At 43.6% G+C, this 27,134-nt stretch overlaps 1 protein-coding gene across 1 annotated transcript in view; it reads left to right on the forward strand.

The window, feature by feature from the left end:
• The window catches only part of astn1 (astrotactin 1), a 405,541-nt gene that overhangs the window by 136,205 nt on the left and 242,202 nt on the right, over positions 1-27,134 (forward strand). The window contains exon 12 of the mRNA XM_076079850.1: positions 2,019-2,169. Coding sequence (XP_075935965.1) covers positions 2,019-2,169 — 151 coding nt within the window. The remainder of the gene's footprint in view (positions 1-2,018; positions 2,170-27,134) is intronic.

The following is a 27,134-nucleotide window of genomic DNA, read 5'->3' on the forward strand; positions in this document are numbered from 1 at the left end:
TATTCTGGGATGTGATGAATGTTGCAGTAGCTTCACCGAAGAGAAACCAAACATGGCTTTTTTTTCTTTTGCTTGATATTTATTGGTATGTTGCGTTGCACACAACCGTTGGATGTGTCTCGACTGTAATTGCAGTTCCCAAATAATTTAGCATTCACACTTGCTCTGAGTTTCATCATCTGCCGAGGCTCTGTTCAATAGGTCCCCTCTGAATAAATGACAACAAAGCAATGGGCAATTATAAAAGAAGAATTGGTTTGTAAGATACCATCAAGTTTACTGTGAAGAGGAAAGGGAACTTGCTGTCTTTTCTCATGGGGAGAGTAGAGGAGAACAGGGAGTTTGGTGAGGGAAAAACATGAGTGCCTGAGAGGTCACCATGTTCTTTACCAAGACAAGGTTCATGGCGATGCTATTACACGAGTTCTTGTTCATCACGAGTAGCACTTTTCCTCTGTGGGAAAACACTGAGGTCCTCTCCGCTTTGTTCTTCATCTCCACCGATCCCAAACGCGTATATTGCTGTCCTTCTATTGGCTGATCTGCTTTTTGACCTTGCAAGAGGTTTATGGGGAACGCCAAAATCACCGAAACACATAGTGACTGCTCAGAGCGAGGTTAGAGCAAAGGGGTTCATGGCGCGTTTCATCTCGCAAGTCTACTACCTTGCATAGTAATTGTGCCGTGATTGCACAGAATTAATTAAACATGCAGGTGTTTGTAATTCATGGAAATAGATATCTCTTCAATAGGTGAAATAGAGAGCAGGATGTCACAGCATGAGCACAATGTTGAGGGAGCACGTCCCCCCCTTTTACACATGAAACATGATCTCAAGAAATGTGATATCTGAATCAACTTTAATGAAGCATGTTGCTGACAGGAAGGCATTACTAATTAACTACTGGATTTCACTCATTAGCTTGAAGTTGGTATAACTTGCAACACCATTTCCAGATTATACTTTCCACGTCCGCATGTCTGTAAGGGTCCACACCGTCCATGTCCACGAGGACCCCATGCCCCATCCATGTGCAGCTCAAAGTTTGTGACCAAGCGGCCTGTACGCATCTGTAAGAGCGCCGACTGCCCATGCTCCAGTTTAGTTCCACACTCCAGTCCAGTTGGTAGCTTATGCACCTCTTTGTCCAAGAAGAAGGGAAAGATAACCAAATGAATGCTTGTTTTGAAGAAAATTAGAGGGAGAAAATCCACCGTTACCCACGTTTATAATGTAAAGACTACAAGCCAAGTGGCGTTCCTCATGGCAAACAACGTTATGGTGCGGTACAAGTCCGCAATGTCAGAGACGTTAAGGGACAATTGTGCGAAAGAAACTTCTTTCTTTTTTTCAAACCCTTCCTCCCGCTATTTCCATCAACATCTGACTTCAATTTAAGCGTTGTCCAGGTATTAGATAAGGGGAAATGGGGCTTTTTTTAATCTGTTGCAGACATATACCGGTACTATGGATTTTTACTGTGCTCATGAAAGAAATGGTAAAATAAACGGTACCTTTAAGAGCCTTTAGACATCTGTCCAAACTGTTAACTGTCAAAAGAGATGTTCTTGGTCAGTAGGCACACACTGTCTGTACATAAAAACCACAACAGACACAGTCCATAAGAATGTATAAAACAAAATGCTATTTTGCATGGATCTGGCAGGATCTGGATCTAATGTACACGATGTAACGGTGTGCCTAAGTCCACCAAAATGGACGTATTTCTGAAAGTCTGTTCATGAAATCGTCTGTAACAAACGTTTTGTTCACCTTAAGTGGTTTAACTTGTCACGTTGCTGCAGTGATGTAGAGGTGTGTCAGTTCGCCATGACATCATTGTTGGATGTGCACCGACAGTCCCTCATCTACCCAGCAAGCCTCAATAAATGACGCATTGTACGCTGAAAACTCAAATCAGTCCTCAGTAGTAATAACACACAAACACAGGTGCACACATACTAAACAAGGATCCTCTTTCCTTTCCTTTTTTTGTCACTCATTTCCACTTTAACAGAGAGGAGTTGATGATCAGCTCGTCCTTCGACTCGTTGGAGGTCCTCCTCGACTCGTTCGGGCCCGTCAGAGACTGCACCAAAGACAACGGAGGCTGCAGCCGCAACTTCCGCTGCATATCGGACCGAAAGCTGGACTCCACCGGATGCATGGTGAGTCATCTCTCTTTTATTCAGGACTCTGGATGGACGCTGCCATACATTAGCTGCGGGGGCAGAATGTGAACGTTCCTTTAGATTTCTCTATAAATGAAATTCAAAGTGCTCTACAGTCCACTGCACAGTCAGTACAGATCCCTTTATGATTGATACAATGTGAGCGCATGACACTGGAAGCCTTTACCTCCAACACTCCACCTTGTGGGATTTCTGATCCGATGCCCACTTACATGGCCGTCTCCTTTAGCGGTTCATATTCTATGTTGAAAAAATATTTAGTTTTTGACCATCAGTGTTTAAGTCCATCTACTTGTATCAATATTCATGAGCATATCTGCGGGACCAAGATGACCTATATCAAGGACAAGCAGCAGACCTGCACTCAGCAACGTGTCTGAGTAGACAGTTTGACTTCGTCTCATATGCCTCCTTGGCCGACAACGCATTCATTACGTCCAGGTGGTGCTGAGCAACCAGGAAATGTTGCAGCCAGGTTCGTTTTCGCCTCCATCTGTCGGGGACTCCAGCAATACCGGTCTCGTTATTTGCAGAATCTTAGCGCCTTCTGCTAGTGTTTTGCTTCTCCTAAATCCCCCTCCCCCCCCCCCCCCCCTTACAATTAAATCTCTTTTCAAGTACTTTGACGCACTCGAGTTGAGCCTTTCAGGTGGGCTTTGGAGATGCTATTTATGCCATCCAGTACGCTTCATCCTATCTCTTATAATGTACCTCAACGAGAGGGAAACAGCTTGTGAGAGGTTTTTTAATGGGAAAATGTTTCATTTAGAGATTAAAGCATATGCATGCATTTCAAAGCAATTATATATATTGGTGGTACGGTAAACAGTAGCACAGAGGATGTAATTGTTGTCTTGACAGGCATGCAAAATACGTGACTGCTCCTTTTCTCTTTCATCATCATCTGACTTTAATCACTAAGGCTTGAGGCTCAACATGAGAATTATGTACACTGTAAAACATCATGAAGGAATTTAGTGGAAACAACTCATCTATTCTCATTAAGTCAACATAAATATATACTTTTTAATAACTTCAAGCTAATTAAATGTAACTTTTCTGTTTTTTAAATCCAGACCACTTCAGAACCGAGTTGAATAAATTAACTACTGAGAGTCCGCTCAACTCATTCAATTACGTTTTTTAAAGAAACATGATCAGCATATTAGCAGACTTCCCAGCATGCATCGTTTGAGAGTCCAAACTCTCCAGAAACGTGTCTTTTTTATAGTTTGAAAAAAACATACATGATGAAAACTTGCTGTTTGTCGTTGTGCATCTTAAGATAAGTCACGGTTGCTTCTTTTTATGAAGATATAAACAGTGTTAACCGTGATGTAGGTCAGTAATGAATTCAATCTTCACAGAAATACCCTCCACTTCCATCAGTGGTAGTATGCCTGCATGTTGTTTTTGAACCAAGTCCAATGGAAAGGGATTTAAACAGCTGCAGCTGTAATCTTCCCATGTCAGATGAAGAATTGACCCTTCAAACAGAGAAATGTAAAGCAAATCCGTCTCAACACTATTATCATCATTAACATCACAAGTATGAACCATAATTCAAATTTCCATTGTGAAAAAGAGTTAAAAGTTGTGTTTGTTTGTCTGAATAAAGCCAATATATTTAGTTTAGGACTAAGCTCCTGGTGTCCCCTACTGGTTGTTCTGATGGCCCAGTTTTAGTGCAGAATCCAGTTTATCTCTGACGTGATGGTCTGTGGGTCCAACAGCCACATCGGGACACTCGTCCATTAGTGTCCATTATTCATCCTCCTAGTCCGCTGAAGTTCGCGTAGCGAGGGGGTCGGGATTGTTTGATGGGCCCTAACCAAGTACTTTAATTGCCGGAACATAACCAAGGCATTTTGTTGCATTTTAGTTTTGTATTGCTACAATTTACAGCATTAACCACATGTTTATTACTGAAACCGTAATCCAGGAGAGAATATCTTTCCCTTGAAACATGATAGAGGGTGCAGTCTAGCTGTATGAGAACATTATTTTGACGAAAACAGAGTTGACTTTGGCGCACGGCTTTGAGCTAAATGCTGCAAGTACTATGCTCTCAATAACAGTGTTAAGAATATACAAGTTTGCCATGTTTACCATCTTAGTTCAATGTGTTAGCATGATAGCTTTCGCTAATTAGCACGAAACAAAAAAAAATCTAGTTGATGAAAATATCATTCATTTGTTCAGAAACCAAAATATAAGTACAATTGCAATTTTGACCTGATGTTGGCGCGAGGTGAAAGGTCAGCTGACCATCAAAGTCATGAGCATTCATGACCCCTGATGTCTGTACCTAATGCCATGGCAACCTGTCTCATCGTTGTGGAGATATTGTACTTGAGACCGGACCAACAGAAGGCCTCCATTTGTATATCTGAAAGTGAAAATCCGTCATGTGTGATGTTGATGTCCAATCAGTGTTGATGGTAGTTGTAGTCCATTTAAGCAATACGTTCTTCAGTTCCTGCTGTATTTACAGAGAAAGTAGAGTTCTCCTCATCCATTACATCATCAGTAGTTCTCATATTTTTGATACAATGTTCCCTGTTTGCAATGCAACTACTTTGCAATACAAGATTTTTTTTTTAACTTTATCTACACAATTGAACAAACAACAGGTTAAGGAAGTCGCATTTTTGAGCCTCATCTAGAGCATGGCGCCCCCATGCTGGCTACCCAGAGAAATACAGGCCGAAGTAGTTTGTAGTTCAACTACATCACTGAATGCAGGAAGTAAAACAGATTTTGCAGCAGGAAAACTCAGATTTCTGCGTCAATATAGCACACAAGGGAATTCATTGCTTCTATCAACTACATTCACCATCAACACTAATTGGGCATCCATATACAAAGTGGCAAATTTCTCCATAAAGCCACACTTAAGTGTGTCCAAAACAGCTTCGTGACTGTCAACAGTGACACTCAGGCCCAGCCAGATTGTCTCTTTGTAGTTTCTTTGTTTTTGCCACTCTGTTGCTACTTCAAGTAGAATCTTGAACAGCTCTAGGGTACAAAGAGGCTTCTTAAATATCCGCCGTTGGTAGTTTGCTGATGCAATAGAGCACTGAGCTTTTAGGAGTCTTAGTTGTGCCTTTCATGCAAAAACAATAGCCAAGAGAACCACCTTGTTTATTTCCCGTGGGCTACATGTTACAAATGCATCAATGCTCCTCTAAAGCTCAAGCCAATCACCAGCTGGTCGAGCACAAGTATCTCATGATATTCTTTGAACTTGTTAGTGGGTCTAAATGGGAATCTACGAGTACTGTCCACTATCTGAAATTGCTTCATACTCGGTCTGATAGGAGTACACTGAGTTGCAACAACATTGCACTGGAATGTCAGAGACCAAAATATCCATCCAATTTCTGTCTTGTACCACGAGATGACAGAGGGGAGATTTCAAGCCACGGCTTTGAAGTCTAATGGATATTTTACTACGTGTTACTTCATGCAGCGATTCCCAAACTGGGACCCAGTTTTTAAAAAATGACAAACTATCGCGACCCAATTCACAATTTATAATCTACACAATCTATAAATCGTGAAAAGAGAAAATTTGTGTGCAAATAAATGTTCCTGACAGCCATTTTGTAGCGATATACTTTTGAAAAATCACAACTGTTTTATGTATATGTTATTGAAAACACTGAATTACTTTATAAATGAGAGCAAATAAATGCATGTAGGTGGATTTAACGGTTTCATTTCCTTTCATCCGTTAAACGCTAGCCTTTCATACAAGATTAAATGTTATCGGTTGTCTACGATTATCAGACCGATACAAACATTCAGGCTCCCTCGTGTGCCTTAAAAGTGTACTGCAGATATTAATGTTAAATAAAAGACTTGCCGACCCAAATCAAACCCCCTCCTGAATGACTGACTTGGTTAACCCCCCCCCCGCTTTCCCCTCACAAAGATATTTTGTAGTGATAGTCTTCCTTTACACATTATTGCTTTAAACAACAGCGTGTGTTCACCAGTATCTACAGGGAGGCGTCTTTATGCTGCAGTTTGTTGCAAGTCCTTGCCAATAGCGTCAGAAAAAAAATAATCAAATTTCTTCTCCCTGAAATTAGTGGAACATGGATCCAGTGAAGAGACGTCTTGCCAACGCTTTGAGGTCTCAAGAGACTTTCCTTTTGTATTCTGTTCTATTATTTATTGTCCTGTTGTATTTACATCCCTGTGAGCGTGTTGGAGTACACTGTGATATTTTTCTAAGAACACTTTGTACTTACTCACAGTATTTATCCGTTTAATGTTTCTTTTCCCATCATTCGTAAATGTTCTCTGAGCTCACGAATGAAGCAGGAATTAAGAAAGATCTTCATTAGCACAAAATAAAGACGCTATGCATTCTGGGTTCATGATTTATAAATACCACAAAGTGCATTTTGTAGGTCAGCGAGTACGCCTCATACCTGTACATGTGTCTATGTTAAGGAACGATATTGCAGATAGTGGGTGAGGTAAGATGCGTCTAGTTTCTGCACACATATTTAATTAAAATAGAAGGCTGTGTTTGGAAAGACTGGGTGCAGTTATTAAGTTATTAAAAATAACAAAAGAGAAAACAAAAGTGAAGCAGTAATTCCAAAATACTGTGGTCGGCAGGACATTCTATTAGGGTCCCCACAAACATGAGTATAATTTCTTCCACTGTCTTTCATTCAATGTTTATATCTGCAGTACACCTTTGAGCCACATGGCGCATCCCTCAGAGATGACGTATTTTTGTAGGCCAAGCAAGAAGTTAGCATCGCACTGGTTCCCGTGACAAACAGCTAATGGCTACTGGGATTTTTCCATTGGAATTGGTATATTGCAGAAAATAAGTTATGTGGCAAACACGTGTTTATGATACTTATATGTGTTGAAGACAATCTTCACAAATGAACACCACTTTTATGATTCTTGAAGCGTGAATGCAATCGGCAGAAGTGAAAAGCTAACGTTGCGCTCGAAACAAACTCCACCACGGTCACATGAACGCCAGTATGTGTGATGATGTTTTGTTGTCTCATGTAGACATTCGTCAGCAACCGCCTCGTTAAAGCTGCAACATTCATGAGAGGGGTATTTACTGAAATAATTTATATCGTCTAACAAAAGGTTTACATTTCTAAAGCTTGTGTTAACCACAGACCTTATTTCAGGCATCTAACCAAAAACCCTGTGGCTTTGAGACAAGGGAACCACGAGTGCAAAAACGCTGACTCATTTCCAGGTTTTAGGACTCGTTCCTGCAGCACTCTGCTGCTTGTAACATTAACATGAAAGGCTGGCGTACATTCTGTTTGTTGAACTGATGAGAGGAAATGAAAAGAATGAGAAACCCTGTTAACTGCAAAAATGTATTTATTTGGTCTCATTCATAAAGTATTAACATGTCTATATGTTTACAATAACAGGTGCTATGTTTAACAGAGTTATGGTTTATCAGACATGTATCGCTTCAAAATGGCTGGTTTACCTATTCAAGAGAATCTAACATGATGTGGAAATTTGTCATTTTTTAAAAGTCGGTCTCCATGAAGTGAGCAGCAATAACAGCAAACATAAGGGATGGGGAGGTGTGGTTTTCTGCTCAACAGCTCATTATACCTGCGTGAACAGGCTGGTAATTACAGTCTTTTGATAAGACATCAGTTGCGTTTGGCTGCTTTTATCTCTGTATTCTAAGGAGACATCAATCAAAGCCATCCCATCCCCCTCACCTGCTCCAGTCTGAGCGTCTGCTGGACTTCTGTTCCACTGCAGCTTCTTTTTTAAACAGTGTTTTCTTTTCTTTATTTCTGTCTCTTTTTAAAGCTCAGTTTTTTTCAACCCACCCCTAGACTGCATTCTTCTGAGCTCTCCTTCATTTGTGAATCTACCTAGAAGTCAGATCCCAGACGCAGCTGCTGCTGCTTCAGTAAATCAGATAGTAATTACACGCAGATAGTGGAGCACAAATTGAATGGAATTGGCAGCACGGATTCGCCCTGCGCTTTTATTTATGTAAATCTGGCCCTGAATGTGCACCATTATCAATCACAGAGGAGATGCAGAGTGGGAGAGGCAGGTGAGTTTAAAGAGGGAGTTTCATAAATGTCATTGATTACGATTTCTTATCCTTTAAAAGCCTTTACACAGTGGGGTTTTAGTTTTTTCTGTGCAAACTGTTGTTTTTGTTTTGAGTACTTTAACATAGAATGCAAATGTGATGCAAAGATAAAGCACCATGAAGGTTGATTTTTCTGAGCTTTCGCACCGCTAATCAAGGCAACAACTAATCACGTTTTGGGTAACAAACTAATGCAATATAGTATACGACAAAGTGGAGGCTCCGTAGTACAAACATAGACTTTATATGAGAAGTGGATTATGACGTCATTGTGACGTCACCCACTGGTTGGTGAACTGACGTTTTGAAGCCTCGATTTTGGCAATTTGGCTGTCGCCATTTTGGCTTTTTGCAATCTGAACAGGAAGTTACCATATTTGGACTGTGGAGGAGTGACGTCGTATACGGCTCTGGTAGCGGCAGAGACCTGTCGATCACCGTGTAGCCGCCCTAAAGCATACTCTGCTTTATGGTCTATTTGACTCTAAATAGATCATTTACTAAATGAACATCATGCTGTATTGAAGACATGAAGCATTGACTTCACTTGTCAGAACTGGAGGTTGCCGTGTGATTACGAACCAACACAGGAAACGTTATTACTTTTTCAACCTTGACAAAGGCAGGCTAGACCTTTACACTGCACCTACACATCAGACACGCAATAGAATCCTGCTAGTTGGACCTCTGCCTGCGCCAATCTATTCAAACCTCTGATTGTCGCAAAGATTCGCATCACTGACGGTACGAATAGTTTTAATGTGAAATATTCGCCAATTAGCATTCTGCATTTTCATGCTGTTCATTTCCCGTGCCCCGCTGTGTGAAGGCCTTAAGAATAGCTGTCCACACACAGTGCTGCCCGTCAACACACGGCACCGCTCCCAGCTGCCGTTGCATATATTACTATGTGCTTTAGTAATTATCTTGTGACTGTCAAGCTTATAAATGAGCTTCTCATCCGTCTAATCAGGGTGGTACACTGGCTGGGCCCCAGCTCTCTTGATTCCACCCTAATCAATTAACACCTTGTCTGCGTCGCCAGTGGCTGGTCCCGTCTGCGCTTAATATCGCTCCTTGTGCAAGAGTCGACTGATGCCGGCGGTCGGCGCTGACCGACGTGCCGCCGTCTCGCTGATGCATTGCACTCCAGGGAAGAGGTGTGCGGGCAGCCCCGTGGGAGCGAGAGCTTGATAATCACGGGATGATTGGGAGATTAATTAGCTTGGCCTTGTCACTTTTTTCTCCTCTGCAAAACGGTGGAAAAACGGGGATGTTGTCACCGCAGCAGATTGCCACCAGGATGGAGTGATGAGATAGCTGGGCGCCGTCCAAAAACAGCTCATGCAGTGTTTGCAGGGGCTTGGTATATAAACCTGCAGCACACAGGAAATGTAAATCATTAGTGCGGTTTAGTTTTGCAGCAGTTTACAGAACTAGACTGTGGAGAAAGAAAAGCTTGTGTGTACAAAGTGTAGAATGCAACCTCATGATTAAGGCTGTGGTAGGGATGCTAGTTGCTTTCCTCGTCTTGTATGTTTTTGTTTTTGGATATTTTCTATGTTCCAAATTATAATGAGTGACATCTTGTTTCCTTGGGTGTTTTCATTAGAGGAGGATAGACTGCGTTGAAAATGTGTGTGTGCATGTGTGTGCACGTCTTTTACAGAGGGCAGTGCTGGTGTGCTGTCCATTAGTTGAAACCGTTGGAAAGTTGAAGCAGGCATTTTGCTTGTTTAACTGAAATGGAAACACCTTCACCGATATGCTAATAGAGACCTTTAGCATAGTTTGTAGTTTCAGTGTGCTTGTTTGGAATTTGTACTTACAAAGAATAACAGTGAGGCGAAATAGAATTTATTTTCATATTTGCCCCAAAGAAAGTCCTGTTCAGATGTCGATGCAGTTTATCTCAACACATGTACTGACTTTTAGTCCCTAGCTTGGGTCGAGCCAGCGTACGTGTTTGACACTTCATACAGTACGGAAGAAAGCTACCGTGCTGTAGAGGGCTAAGGGCCATCCCACATCCAGAACATGATCAAACCATTCCCCCCAGCCCGTCTGCTGCATTCTGCTGCTGCTGGGCTTCCTACTCCCTCACTACGAAGGACGCCGTGCCACCACGCTACTAAATCCTTGGTTTTACAATACAGACGTGTAGCAGTTCTGTAATGTAAACAGTCTTTAAGGGGTTAACTCTCACAGCCGATTTATTAGGTCCTGACAGCAAGCAGATAAATGTATTTTTTTATTTTCAGATTTGAATTTGGGTAAGCAAGCATCTACGTTTTAGTTACATTCTATTTCATTTTGGTAAATTTGGATTCACTAAACGGTGAAACGCTTTCAGCTCAATTTTAAATTTAGATGAACTCATTTTAAACCTAGTTTTGCTAAACTTTGATTTGGACGTATCTTAAATCAAATAGCAGCCCAAGAGTGTAATATCATATTTCTGTCCTTCTGCCCCAATAACTCTTTGGACGGTTATCAGCTGTTCACTACACATGACAAACTATAGTGTCACACGACTCTGCAGAGAAACACAAACCACAGTAGCACAAAGAAGAAATACTTGTTGTGGCTGTTCAGTTTAAATCTAAAACAATGAGCCGTTCTCATCAACCAAAGACAGTGATTATTTCTACCACCTGGTACACTCTGCACTCCGCTTCAAACTAGGTCATGTCAGCTTTCATCAAAGCCCACGCCGCAGTCTGAGGCACACAGCAGCATTTTTTAATAATAATTCTGGACAGCACCATACGGTGTGCTGCGGGCTGAAGCACATCTTCTCACCACTTTGTGTTGGCATACTTCCCCTTAGGCAGCAAAAAACAATCTTGACCGGGATCACATCTTGGGACACTAAGCAGCGTTGAGTGGAGTCAATACCTGGCAGAGATCTCGCTAGACCTCAGCCCTAAAGAGGAATAAGAGCACATTAGATTGTCACTACTGATGTTTTCTCTCCTCGGGTCATTGGATTTATGTGAGTGTGTGTGTCGGCTCCCAGAATCGATGAAAGCATCTGCTGAAGATCACGGACTGTAGGGTTTCATACTTACTGGGAAATTGTGCAATAAAATGTATTTAAAAAAATATATATATTCACAAAGTAGTTTTCATTTAATATAACAAGTATCTACTTAAAGGAAATAGGAACATGAATGATTTTTCGATGCCATCATGATGAAGCTACTGTAGGGTAACTGTGAGGGTAACAGGGTCGGATGCAGACATGAATCGAACGCATCTATTCATTATACTATAGATACATTATTCTGTTGTTGTGTTCACACTATAAAAGACATTGAAATTGAAATGTATGTTTACTACTAAGGGTGTAATTTCCACTGGAGATGGCAATAACGTGTCCTCTTCACTCTTGAAAATCCTGTTTCTGTCTTGTCCACATTTACCCTTTGATTTACTCCATAACAATCCCTATTAAACATTTCCTCCGATTGTCCAGCTGATAACATCCAGATGAGAGAAAAGAGGAGGTGATAAAAATGTCCATACGCTCAACTGCATCACCATCGATTATTATCATTTCACTCACAGCAATTAGGCTCCAGGAGCAGCCTTGAGTGGTTCTCTGGATGCAGTTGACACTGCATATGGAAGGGACAGATTACCATGGAGAACCTTCAGGCAACCCATACTTTATACCGATAGCCAGCATTGCCAGAGCAGGAAAAGCCTGCATCATTGTCAGACTTTAGAAAGCTACCCTACCTGCCCTGTCTCATTGCTGGAGGCTGTTTGCAGCCTGAGAAGAAGACCTGCAGGCATTACTCTGGGCTTGGCTTAAAATGGTGCATCAACCACCTGTGCAAGTTTTCATGTAAAAAAAAAAAAAAAAAAGAAAAGGATGGAGATAATCTATTTTTGACTTGACTCCAATGAAAGATAAGGTGGTAAAGCACAGTGTTCTGTGAAATACATTATTTATCATCAAGTATAAGGTTCGTATTTAGGATGGTGGTAGCCTCCAGGTTCTGAAAAGTGTCTTAAAGCTGCATTCTCTCTAATGTCCATCGGGGGGCGACTCCTCTGGTTGTATAGAAGTCTATGAGAAAATGACTCTACTTCTCTCTTGATTTATTACCTCAGTAAACATTGTAAACATGAGTTTATGGTCTCAATCTCTAGTTTCAAGTCTTCTTCAATACAGCATGATGTTCATTTAGTAAATGATGGTCCATTTAGAGTCAAACAGACCATAAAGCATTAAGGCGGGCTTATTGTGATTGACAGGTCGCTAACGAGTTGTTGTCCGAGTTGTTGTCCGAGTTGTCAGTGTTTTTGTCTTACAACTTTAAAACCATTTCAGTTTGTTTTCACTTGAAGTTAATTGTAACATTTTGGTCGCCTAAATAATGTTGGCTTGTACGAAAAAAAAGATGGCGATGGCCAAAAACCAAGATGGCGACGGCCTGAATGCCAAAGTCAAACCAATGGTGACTATATCCTCTTCTTATATACAGTCTGTCAAGGAAACAAAGCCTTATTTTAAGGAGTTAGGAATTCAATTTGGTTATACTACCATTATTTTTGAAATATTGTCATAATATGAATAACTGTATGTAAATGTTGTGACATTGTGGTTTGTTCAGTAGAAAGATGTACTTCAAAAACTATAAATTAATTATAATAATAAACTGTTCTTGAGCTGAGCAGCAAAGATTCAGAATAAACAATATGGCAAAATAGTGAAGTGGAGAATATCTGTTTGAATATCTTTACATCAATCGTTTACTGAACACTAGAATGTGAGCCTTTTGAAAACATTCAAATTATCAAAATTGAAAAAAGAGCAGTGCATATTGACAGTTGTTGCCTGGATTATGCCAGGGAGCAGCTGTGCTGAGACTCCTTCGCACACCAGAGCTGTTATGTGTCTAATGTAGCAATCCGTGACCTGCGCTTGACTTTGTAACCTCAGACCATCCTGTTGGAATGTCTGCTTCCTCACTGAACTTCAACCTCAGACTTCAGTGTTCACTTTCCGCACAGTTTATATAATGCTTGTCTTTTTAAAAGTAATATGTAGCTCCATTTCTTTCAAGTGAAGGGGATGGAAAGTCTCACATTCTTAAATCGATGAAGTTTGATTAACAACTTTCACTTTTTGAAAGATTTTGTGGCTGGCAGTTGATTACAATTCAATTACATTTTTGATCATTCAAGTTTTAATTGAAAAGTGTCCGATTTAGCGATTCTGATTTACACTATTGGCTTCAGCGTTCGGTAAGTGAAAAGACCTCGGGTCAGAGAATATGATCTGTCCCTTTAAGACGAGTCTTCTGTTGCAGCGCGTCCATTTGACCTGCAGTGCCTTTTGACCTGTTGTGCCTTTTGCACTTTGCTGTGAGGGAGGTGAGAGGGGTTACTAAATGTCCAAACTTGTTCTGCATCGAGCCTACTCACCACGACATCCACAGGAGACCAGAGTGAGGGTCCGAGCTCTCCGGGAGAGGCTGACCTTTCACCTCATGCTCATCTCATCACACTGGCCTGAACAAAACTCTCCCTAAATGCAACTTTCTCGATATGGAAGTGGGTGTAGGGTTCGGTTTGGAATTGGACCATATTATTCCATCACTTTTCTTGCGTAGGACCGAATGCGAAATGTGAGCTGTATCATCCACATTTGTACGATTCAGCATGCCGAAGCTACAAAGACGCACAAAAGACATGGACAGAGATCGGGTAAGGACGAGAAGGAAACTCTGATGGCAGTCTGTGGCCATTCAGAGCTAAGTATAAGAACATTTGCATCATGCCTTCAGATAGGGTTGGACTGTCATTATTAGCACAGCCAAGGGAGGTCCTTGTCATGTCCACGAAAACATGAGTTGCCGTCAGCGTTTGAACAAATAAGTGATGCTATCATATCTGTGGAGGGGCCAGTCTCTAAATGAAATGAAAAAAACAACATAACCAGCTGAATTGTCACAGGCTACAGACATAGAAACACAATAAGGCTGTACGGTTGACACCCCTGAAGCTACGTTTAGTATGACCTTTTCACTGGACAGAGACGACACACAACCAAGAGAGATGTCAACATAAAGTCATGGAAATTATTTCAAAATACCATACATGTAGAAATGTGTTGCATGTACGTGCCACTTTAAAACCATTGCTGACTGTCAGTATGTTCACATAATGAATATTATTAGTCTTAGCATTATTTCTGAAGTAGCTTCACAAAAGCTGGCACCAAAATAAACACATTCATAACTAAATTATACTTTAAAGCAAAAGCAGCAGTGTGATTTGTAAAAGTTGGGTCATTGTATTTCTGCACTGATCAGACACATTTTAAAAAGTGCATAGCTTATCCAACTGCTCTCTTAGGGATTTGTTGCTGTTTGGCAGTGTGAGAGTACTGATTCCCTATAGCCTCAAAAGCACTGCAGGAATTTATCTCCATTAAGAAACAGGATTAAAAGGCTCTAGTGGTTCTAGGGGTTTCCCAGAGCCAGCTTTGTACTGCTAGCTTCTTATACTGCAGAGCAGACAGCACTCTTAGTCACTGTCCAGTTATTAAATGGTCTAGGATAAATGCTGATCACTTAGCCTTCAAAGACCCTTTTGCTAGTGTCAGTGAATGTTCTTTAGCTAGTGTCATGTGCATCATTTGGAGATGAAATATGCTATTTTCAGTTAGTTGCAGACAAATACTGTAACAACATTATTTCATCCTTACTCTGTCATATTCTGCTGCTTGTCTAGACTCCTATAGTGACGCCTGGGGCTTCTGCAGCCTTTTGTATCTTTAGTATCTTCAGTATCTTGACCCAGAGAAGTTCACGCGTGGTTAACATTGTAACAAGTGGTTAACATTGTGCAACCATGACGGTTAGGTCTAGGCAACAAAAATAATCAAGGTTATGTTTGGGCAACAAAAATGCTTAACGTTGTGAAACGGTCATGGTTATGTGTAGGCAACAAAAATACTTAACGTTGTGAAACGGTCATGGTTATGTGTAGGCAACAAAAATACTTAACGTTGTGAAACGGTCATGGTTATGTGTAGGCAACAAAAATACTTAACGTTGTGAAACGGTCATGGTTATGTTTAGGCAACAAAAATACTTAATGTTGTGAAATGGTCATGGTTATGTGTAGGCAACAAAATACGTAACGTTGTGAAACGGCCATGGTTATGTTTAGGCAACAAAAATACTTAATGTTGTGAAACGGTCATGGTTATGTTTAGGCAACAAAAATACTTAACGTTGTGAAACGGTCATGGTTATGTGTAGGCAACAAAAATACTTAACGTTGTGAAACGGTCATGGTTATGTTTAGGCAACAAAAATACTTAACGTTGTGAAACGGTCATGGTTATGTTTAGGCAACAAAATACGTAACGTTGTGAAACGGCCATGGTTATGTTTAGGCAACAAAAATACTTAACGTTGTGAAACGGTCATGGTTATGTTTAGGCAACAAAAATACTTAACGTTGTGAAACGGTCATGGTTATGTGTAGGCAACAAAAATACTTAACGTTGTGAAACGGTCATGGTTATGTTTAGGCAACAAAAATACTTAACGTTGTGAAACGGTCATGGTTATGTTTAGGCAACAAAAATACTTAATGTTGTGAAACGGTCATGGTTATGTTTAGGCAACAAAAATACTTAACGTTGTGAAATGGTCATGGTTATGTTTAGGCAACAAAAATACTTAACGTTGTGAAACGGTCATGGTTATGTGTAGGCAACAAAAATACGTAACGTTGTGAAATGGTCATGGTTATGTTTAGGCAACAAAAATACTTAATGTTGTGAAACGGTCATGGTTATGTGTAGGCAACAAAAATACGTAACGTTGTGAAATGGTCATGGTTATGTGTAGGCAACAAAAATACTTAACGTTGTGAACGGTCATGGTTATGTCTTTTCTGAGGACCTTTCAAGGACACATTTGTGGAAGATGTTGGTGAATGAGTTCCATTGTGAATGTCAATTAAAGGCTTTATGATGTGAATATTTGACCTGAGATTAAAAGCTTGAAAGTCCATAATTGAGAACTATGAAGGTTTCTGCCGGTGTCGACTACTGTGCACCTGTACACAGCTCTCCACAGCAATCATTCAAAGCCTTTTGAATTGTGCAACATAACACTTTGACCTGCAGCAAGCAACAATACAGAAGTTTGAAAGGACGCCGATGTGTGCCACGATTGAACCCTTACTGCCTCACTGGTACTTTGTGTTTTGTGGTTTTTCTTTTCATAAGTTGTATCTGACGTTGCTTCTGCCTCCAGCCCACAGAGCTTTTGAACTCTTAATAATGTAGAACGGTATAAAATGGAGGCATGATTTAGAGGATTATATTTTTCTTAACCTAGAGGGATTAGTCCACAGCGAGGTCTTCAATGTTGTGAAAATACTGTCGGACGTGGAATTGCAAATTCAATTTAGATGAGACCGCAAGATCTAAAATACAACAGGGTGAACACAAATATCCCATTATTGTGAATAAATCGCCCACATTTTAGAAAAAGCCCAGCGCTCACTACCTGCAACCAATGCCTTTTCAAGACCTTTCTGTTAATTTAAATTATTTCCTCCACATGTCAGTCACGTTATGTCATTAAAAGTATTCCACCATTCATGGCTACAGACTCATTCCAAATAAAACAGCCAGGAGAAGTTAGTTAATCAGATAACGGTTTGAAGGGTTAGGGGACTGTTTGCTCGGTGAGTGGTTTTACACAGAGGATTATCAATGATTTACTCAGGATTATAGACCAGATTTGTGGCGTTCTGAAGTGATAACAATCCACAGACAAAAGACTCTGGCAGGCGCATATTCTTAATGATTATCATCCTACGGACAGCTGTAAAATGGCCCAGAGTTATCGCTATTCCAGCATGCCAGAAGCCTATTATGGCAGTCAATATCTAGAGCTATCTGTTGTTGGCAAGCTTTACTGTCGTCAATACAAATTCCTCTCAACCTGCACCACATATCCACACATACATCGATTGCACCGAGTCGCAGTGATTTGAAGACTCCGCGCCACAGATGTGTTAAGAGATTCAATGTCTCATGTGCTCAATGGATTACAGGTGATGCATCATCTGTCCCATTGCCCCCTGACAGAGTGTAGAAAATCAATATCAGTTTATCGGGAGAGCAAGACCAGGGACTGCTCATTCAACATGTGTCCCCGTTCTGTATTGGTGCCGCCACAAATGTATAACTGGTCCAGAGGTCTGTACTTTCTAAGGTAGATACGTCAAAGCAGTTATACATTAGATCAATCATCTCCAAAGCGCTTTAAAACAAAAGTTACGAGTGGGATATCAATGCAATACTTGAACAAACGGTATACTGTCGAAAAACATGAACATGATGCAATAAAAAAACATTTCGAATTGATTTGGGTTCTTTGCTGACAAGAAATGATAAGACACGCACTGTCCAGTTCTCGATAGGATGGGTGCTTGTGACACGTCGCTGTCACCGCCGTGGATCCTGTCAGCACAAAGAGTCCGCACACACTCAAATGGCGTTAGCAATGTTCTTTATTTAATAGTAATGCAGTTTACGAAGCTCTCTGCCGTGCGCTCTCCTGCCGTGCCCCCGAGCGCACCGCCCTGTATGCGTCCGTCAGGCTCGTCTCTCGTCATGCCGTCGCTCCGTCAGCTCCTGACTCCTGCTTACTCCTTTCTCTCCCTCGCGTCTCCGTCCCTACTACTGTTCATATAGGGAGAGAGACAATCAAGGCCCAGTTTCAGCTGCGGCTAATCAAAGCTCTTCCCAGCACCGTTCCCTGAACCACTCCTCCCCACTCTGCCCCCTCTGCAGCTGCGCCCAACCACGCCCAGCCACCACATACCCCCACCGCCCGACTTAGGCCGGGGAGCCATCCGGCCTAACCTACTCCCCCCCCCCCCCCCCTTTGAGGACGGGAGAGGAAGTCGGCCACGACCATCTGCGCCCCCGGCCTATGGACCACCTTGAAGTTAAAAGGCTGTAAAGCCAGATACCACCGAGTGATCCGGGCGTTAGTATCCTTCATGCGGTGAAGCCACTGGAGCGGGGCGTGGTCCGAACAGAGGGTGAAAGGGCGTCCCAGGAGGTAGTAGCGCAGGGAGTCGACCGCCCACCGGATGGCCAGGCACTCCTTTTCCACCGTGCTGTACCTGGTCTCCCTCTCGGATAGCTTCCGGCTGATGTAGAGAACCGGGCGGTCAACCCCCTGTACCTGCTGGGACAAAACGGCCCCCAGCCCTCTGTCCGATGCGTCAGTCTGCAGAGTAAAGGGAAAAGAGAAGTTAGGTGTATGAAGGAGTGGTTCCCCACAGAGGGCTTGTTTTACCTGCTCAAACGCCAACTGGCACTGCTCCGACCACTGGACCGGATCTGAGGCACCTTTCCGGGTCAGGTCGGTCAAGGGGCTGGTCAGATCTGCGAAGTTTGGGATGAACCGCCTGTAATAACCCGCCAGCCCCAAAAAACCCCTAACCTCTTTTTTTGTCTTGGGTGGCGGCCTGGCTGCGATAGCAGCAGTCTTGTCCACCTGAGGGCGCATCTGCCCGCCACCCAAGTGGTACCCCAGATACCGTACCTCCCTCCGTCCAACTGCACACTTCCCCGGGTTGGCGGTGAGCCCCGCCTGCCTCAGGGACTCCAGCACTGCGCCCACCCGCTGCACATGCTCCGCCCAGGTGGTGCTGTGAATTATCACATCATCCAAGTAGGCGCCAGCATATGCAGCATGCGGACGCAGCACCCGGTCCATGAGGCGCTGAAAAGTGGCAGGGGCACCGAACAACCCAAAGGGAAGCGTGGTGAATTGGTATAACCCAAACGGAGTGGAGAAGGCCGTTTTTTCCCTGGACTCTGGCGACAGAGGAATCTGCCAGTAGCCCTTGGTTAAATCCAGTGTCGTAAAAAACCGTGCAGTGCCCAGTCGGTCCAGGAGGTCGTCGACCCGGGGCATTGGGTAAGCATCAAATCGTGACACATCGTTCACCCTGCGATAGTCCACACAGAACTGTATAGACCCATCCTTCTTGACAACAAGAACAATGGGGCTACACCAGGCACTGTTGGACTCTTCTATTACCCCCATCTCCAGCATAGCAGCTAATTCCCTCTGAACCACTTTTCTTTTGTGTTCAGGTAACCTGTAGGGTCGTAACTGCACCGTCACTCCCGGAGGAGTCTCAATTTGTTGCATTATGAGGTTTGTGCGCCCTGGCAGGAGAGAGAACACATCAGCAAACTGTTGCTCGGACCCTCCTCCCAGTTTTCTTTAATCAGGTCGAGCACCCCCGTGGTGTCCTGCCAAACAGTAGTTCAAAGGGAGAAAATCCCGTGGAGGCCTGGGGAACCTCCCGCACTGCAAACAACAGAGGATCAAGCCATTTATCCCAATTTCGTACATCGTCGTGAATAAATTTACGGATCATGAATTTTAAAGTCTTATTCAGACGCTCCACCAGACCGTCGGTCTATGGGTGATAAACACTGGTCCGAATAGATTTAATGCCCAGTAATCCGTAAAGTTCTCTCAGTGTGCGTGACATGAACGAGGTGCCCTGGTCAGTCAGAATCTCTTTCGGGATTCCGACCCGGGAGATGACCTGAAACAGAGCCTGCGCGACACTCTTTGCAGAAATGTTGCGCAATGGCACTGCCTCAGGATCCACTAGGACTAACACAAAGCGATATCCACGTGCACTCCGGTGAAATGGCCCGATGAGGTCCATGCCGATTCGCTCGAACGGGACCTCCATTAATGGCAGAGGACGCAAAGGCGCCCTCGGAATGGCCGGCTGGTTTACCAATTGACACTCCGGGCAGGATGCACACCATCGGCGCACATCCCCCCGAATGCCTGGCCAATAAAATCGGGTCATTATCCGGTCCAGTGTTTTCTCATATCCCATGTGGCCAGCCATCGGGTTATAGTGAGCCGCCTGGAAAATGATTTCCCGACGGCTTTTCGGCACCAACAACTGGGTATTTTCCTGACCTGACTGAGTGTCACGACTCACTCTATACAGTCTGTCCCTAATCAATGAAAAGTGCGGGTATGACTGTGCTGCGTCAGGGCGCACCAACTGACCATCAATTCGTATCACTTGGTCAAAGGCTGAGCGTAGAGTATCATCCCGAGACTGCTCAAGTGGAAAATCTTCCATGGAGTGTAGTTCGGGACCCAGCAAAGTCTCCACGGGAGGCTCTGCTGGTTCCCCCTCCCCGTCTGCAGCGTCGGACAACCTCGCGTCACCGCTGAGCACAGCACACATACCGCATGACCCTGTCTGCCGTGAACGCACCCCTGCACCGTGCCCCACTAATTTATTAAATCCCGGCCAGTCTGTTCCCAAGATCATAGGGTGCGTAAGGCGGGAGCTAACCGCAGCCTTTACACTATGTTTTTTCCCCCTGTATCTAATTTCTAGTGACACTATGGGATACTCGTGAACGTCCCCATGCACACACCTAATTTTCCCCCATAATGCCTCCACCAATGCCCCGGGCCGAACCAGGCTCTGGTGGATCATAGACTGTGTACAGCCAGTATCCACCATTGCCTGATGTACACCCCCCTGGATTCTTACCGGAACGCGGTATGTCGCTCCTGGACCGGGGGAGGGTGTTGGAGGACCGGCAACCCGGACCACTTGGCCCACCTCCATAAGCGGACACTCCCTCCGGAAATGTCCGGCCTGCCCGCACCTCCAACACTCCTGCCCTGACGGTTGAGGGACCCCCTGTAGGTTGGGAAGAGTGCCGGTGTTTGCTGGGGTCGATGGATCGGGGAACTGACGGAGGGTTGCCAACCCCGGAGCTGGTGGGGCCCGCGCCAGGGCCTGCGGATGTAGCCTCCTCCGAGGGGCGGCCACTGGCCGGGCTGCAGCCAGCGGGCGACTATTGTCCCCCTGGCCGCTTGAGTGAACCGCCAGGTGGTCCTCAGCCAGGGTGACGGCGGTCCCCAGTGTCGTAGGGCGGTGGTATCGGACCCATGCCGATGTTCGGGCCGGCAGCCCCCCCACGAATTGCTCCAGGACCACCTTCTCTATCACCTCCTGCGCGTCTACTGGACCCCCTGGTTGCAGCCACCTGGTTGTGGCGTCCTTCAGCCGTTGCGCATATGCGAAGGGCCGGTCCTCGGGCCCCAGCCTGGCCTCGCGGAACCTTCGCTGGTGGTCACAGTGCTATAGCAAAGAAATATGTGACAGGATTAAAATGGATCGATCCACACACTGAACAGCTCCCGTTAGAAGGACTTTCATTGCTGCGTAACGTTTCGAGCACCAGGCTCTTCCTCAGACTTCAAGTACAGAAAGGTACATCAAGATAAAGGAATATACCAGTAGAACAATTTACTCCACATAAATAACTACTCAATGAAGGCCTCTGGCTGACAATTCAATTCAATTTATTTTGTATAGCCCAAAATCACGAATTTGCCTCAGAGGGCTTTACAATCTGTACACATACTCTATCCTCTGTCCCGGGACCCTCACATCGGAACAGGAAAGACTCTTTAACGGGGAGAAAAAAAAGGAAGAAACCTTAGGGAGAGCAACAGAGGAGGGATCCCTCTATCAGGATGGACAAGCCGTCATACTAAATGTATAAACACAGGTGATATACCAAACACAAATACAGAGGTGGATGAGTCAAACAAACGCAGGACTTTTGTCCAGGAGACTGCTGTTCGTGTCCATGCGAAAAAATAAAAATAAAGTCAGTCACATAAGTAGTTATTCAGCAAAGTTAACATCAACCACACTCTTCTACCAAAACCCACCAAGTGGTTTCGTTTCCATACTAAATTGGATTTTTAATTTGAAAAGACACTATGTAGAAACCAGTGGACACGCCGTCCCTGACACGTCCAAAACTGATGCTAGATTGGTACATAAAGCGGCATAGCTTGAAGCTTAGGAGCACTGACCAAGCTTCAGTATTTGACGAGTTGCGGGTGAGAATGTGACCGACTAGAAGTGCCTCTGTCTTTTTGTCATTATAAGCTGTTACAGGGAAAAATATTACCAAAAAAAGGAAATCATAAAAAGATAAAAGCAGTATTGTTACAAGATACATGACACTCCTCAGTGAGGCCTTTAGGTTCTTGGCTGACAAACATCGAGAAGGTTCTGTAGTGAGTTGTAGTCATGCATTTCCCTTGTGATACAGAAATACTTGCAACGTCAAGGGGACCCCGGCCCTGCCTCCCTTTTGTTCCCTTTCAGCTTTGCAACCTCTGTTTTCCCTTTGGCCCTGCACTTGCTCTGAACTCTCCTTGACCCCGTCATTCCCCATCTCTCCACCAGATGCCCTCGCTGTGTTTCCCTTCCCAGCAGTGGTGTATAAAGTGCCCAAAAGACATACTTGAGTAAAAGTAAAGATACCTGATGGAAAATGACTCCAGTAAAAGTGAAAGTCACCTACTAGAATACTACTTGAGTAAAAGTCTTAAAGTATCTGATATTTACTGTACTTAAGTATCAAAAGTAATTTTCTGATATTAAATGTACTTGTAGTATTGAAAAGTAAAAGTACAAGTAAATGCTGTTAATAAAAAAGCAAAGGGTCAGCATTTTGAGAATTGTGAAGTTATTCTTTTAAGTGCTATGGCCACCATGACCAAGGACATGGAGCTGTGTTGAAAATAATTGTGTTGGCTGTGATCCATCCAGGAGCAACAATGTTCACCATAATATATTGTACATAAGTATACTTTTGCATCTACTATGAACTTATCATCATAATTCTCCGAAAAGCAATATGACACTATGAAGGAGTTGTAACAGTGCGTTTATAAGTATGCTCATTCCGACTAGAGGATGTAGAGGGAAAATGCATAATATTGTGTTCAGCAAAAAATATCCACTTGATGCATCAGGTCAGTGTTGTGAGAAAGGACACCTGCCTTGTAAACTCCTATGGGCCTGATTTGAAGACAATAGGCAAAGGTTTTGCTCAAGCTGAATCTGCAATTGGGCGACTGCTACCATCATAACTCCATCTGATCATCCACAAAATGACTCAAATATCAAAACATGATCAATACTAAAGCAGCACCGAAAGTAACAACCCAGTCATTACTTGAAACTGAAAAATGTCCTGTTCATCTTCAAAAGAAGTAGGTTTTCAAAATTGCGAGAATTCAGTCTCGCTCTTCTTGGGCTGAAGACTAGTCCTGCGATGCTAACTAGCCTTTCACAGGCCGCTGAGGCAGGTAGAGGTGTGTTCAGCTTCACAGACAGCTTGCGCACACCCTAGGATCTCACAACTGTCAACACTTCCTCAGCTCAGCTAGCAATCTGTCTACTACACCAATTGTCTCATTTGATTTACGATAGCTAGCGAACGTTAGCCTAACATACACCATGTATAGGAAGATCAGACACCTGTCTCCCCCCCTCCTCCGCCATAGATATACTCCAATCCTGTGGGGATTAATCTTAATTTACCTCAATGTGTTTCTTGAGGTTGGATGGGGAGTTTTTGAATGCCAATATTTCAGTAGCTTTGGGTAAGCATAAGAGGCACTTCATTCGGTACGAAGAATCTTTCACTCCAACATAAGAAAACATTTCTCGCAAATATGACCACGGGTGTTGGTCTTGGTCACCACAGTAGTTTGTTGCGGGAGTAGCAGGTGCTTCCATTTCTGCTTCCATCATGAAATCAGTCATCGTAGAGTGGAATTCTGCTCATGTAGTCGCTCGCTAGCTATAGCATATAGCATCCTGGGCATCACTGGGAATCAAAACACCGCGGATTTGAGAGCACTTGTTTGCAATTGCGCATTAACGTGATTAACCAATGATTTAACTTGCAAGCTAGGACCACTGATTCACCAAACCTGCTTGCTTGCAGGCTCTGTTCCACCACAGTCCCCGACGTTGGTCTCATGATTAATGTTTTTCTAAAGATAGATTTGATTGTGTAGCGAGTAACGAAGGTTTCAGGGGAAATGTATCGGAGTAAAAGTATCAGTTTTCTTTGCAAAATGTAGTGAAGTAAAAGTGAAAGTCAACAGAAATATAAGTAGTAAAGTAAAGTACAGATATCCAAAAAAACGACTTAAGTACAGTAACGAAGTATTTCTACTTCGTTACTATACACCACTGCTCCCCAGTCACCTGATCGCCACACCCACCTACACACCTGCTCTTCATTTCCTTAATTACTCTCCTACTGTATTGCTCTCCAGCCCCAATGTCTTGCCAGATCATCCGTGTTGCTTCCTGTAGTGTTATGTGTAAAGTAAGTTAGGAGACCGTAGTATCTTTGGCTAACTTTATTAGCTCAACATTAGCATAACACCAAGACTGTTGACTGACTAGATTCATACAACTCCCAGTCCGGACTGCGGACTGTACACGCCCACATCTGACATCACACACACCTGATCACTCCGCTCTGCATGTCGATAAAGTAGTACCATTACATTACATCATCCTTTCTTTGAGTCATTTAAGACATGCTGCAAAAAGGCATAATGTCGTCTGTCAACATCTTCTGCACGTCTAACTGGTCATTGTAAAACTCAGAACGAATGCTCTATTAAGTAACACAGTATCATAACAACATACATTTACTTTTCAAAATCTCTTCAGGATTTAAACTTCTTGTGGCACTTACACTGGCACTTAACAGTTTTATTTTGTATTAATGAAACAGTCATTTAACATAAACCAATCCTGAACTATTGTGATCTGGGTGGACTACCAGTCACCAACATAGCTGCAGTGGATTATTCTGCCACTTGATGCAGACTATGTCCTAACTACTTAACATACTCTCCGTATCGGTCTGGTGGTTTTACAACTCTGCCGCTGGAGGTTGTGCGTGTTGCAGTCTGTGTCATAGTATCTTGAGATGTAACAGGAGGTGTGTCTGCATCAGAACCAGGTGAACTTAACTCTCCATCGTTCACTATACATTCGTCCCCTCCCTCCTGGAAAGTCTCTGTAGGGCTTTGGAGAGGTCTCAGATGGCGACGGTTCCTGCGCAGTACTCCTTTATCCGTCTGGACTAGGTATGACCTCGGTGTGTCACCTTGCTTAATGACCGAAGCAGACTTTGTCCAGCCTCTCTCATCATCCAGCTTCACAGCAACGCTGGTTCCAGGCTGAAGGTCTGGTAGAGTTCTGACGTTATTCTTGTCATTGTAGGCTCGCCTGTAGCTCTGTTTCATCCTCTCATCGTTCTGTCTCACTTTGTGGAGGTCTGGCCATCCAGGTTGTAGATTAGCCTCCAGTGTAGGAACTCTAGTACGGATTTGTCTGCCAAGCATGAGCTGAGCTGGGCTCACGCCTGTGGCTTGAAGCGGGGTCGCTCTGTAGACCAAGAGGGCTAAGAAACGGTCAGTTTGTTTCAGGATCCGTTTGGCTGTCTGCACAGCTCTCTCTGCCTCACCATTTGCTTGAGGGTAGTGAGGACTGGAGGTGATATGTCTGAAATCATACTCCTTAGAGAACTGCACGAAAGCTCTGCCTGAAAATTGGGGGCCATTGTCTGTGACAAGTTAATTTGGGCACCCCCATCTAGCAAAGATGTTCTTCAGCTTAGCTCTCGTGGTTTCACCTGACATGTCGTTGAGGTAGGCTATTTCTATATATCGTGAAAAATAGTCTACAACTACCAAGAAGTTCTGTTTGTTCAGCTCACATATGTCGGCTGCTACTCTTTCCCATGGGCGACTGGGTAGCGGGGTAGTGATCAGAGGTTCTCTTTTCTGGGTTGGCTTGGACACCTGACAGTCCTTACATGTGCTGACAGCGTCCTGGATGTGCTTGCTTACTCCAGGCCACCACACACTACACCTAGCCCGCTCCCGGCACTTCACTATGCCTTGATGTCCATCATGTATGCGCTGTAATATCTCAGACCTCATCATCTGTGGTACTACTATTCTATCATTATACAACACCAGTCCTTCTGAAACCGTGAGGTGATGTCTGGAAGTGTAGTAGTCTTTTACCTTGTTAGGCACTTTAACAGCATATTTGGGCCATCCCGACATCACGTAGTGTTGAACCATCTGCAGTTCTGCGTCCTGTAGGGTCTGTTGTTTGACCATGTCGAGCTTGGTGGGTGAAATGGGCCATGACTCGTGGATTGCTTTCTCATAGGCTTCGATTTCACTGGTCAGCTCCGCGATTTCCTGTGTGACAGTTGCCTGGGGATGTCTAGACAGTGTATCTGCTATGATAAGTTGTTTCCCCGGCACATACACAGCTGTAGGGTTGTAACGCATCATACGTAGTAAAAGTCTCTGACACCTCATAGGCACTGAGTCGAGATCTTTACAGTTGATCAAGGGAATAAGTGGCTTGTGATCACTTTGTAGAGTAAAGGAGTCTAGTCCATAGAGGTACCTGGAAAACTTCTCACAGGCCCACACTGCAGCAAGACACTCCTTTTCAATTTGCGCATAGCGTTGCTCAGCATCAGTGAGTGTTCTGGAACAAAACGCTACAGGTTTCAACTGTTCATCATGTTTCTGTAGCAGGACTCCACCTAAGCCATAACTACTAGCATCTGCACTGATAATGGTAGGCTTACTCACATCGTAGAATGCTAGTACAGGTGACTCTGTGATGAGTTGTTTTACCTTCTTAAAGGCCTCCTCCTGCACTGCACTCCATGCCCATGTCACGTCGTTTTTGAGTAGGTCGTTGAGGGGTTTGGTGACGTCAGACAGGTTTGGCAGGTACCTGCCTAAGTAGTGTATCATCCCCAGGATCCTTCTCAGATCAGTGACATTGTTTGGTGGCTCAAGCTGAGTGACGGCCTTGACCT

This window comes from Anarhichas minor, unplaced genomic scaffold (assembly GCF_050575085.1).
Source record: "Anarhichas minor isolate MPS153535 unplaced genomic scaffold, ASM5057508v1 ptg000006l, whole genome shotgun sequence".
In the NCBI taxonomy this organism is placed as follows: Eukaryota; Metazoa; Chordata; class Actinopteri; order Perciformes; family Anarhichadidae; genus Anarhichas; species Anarhichas minor.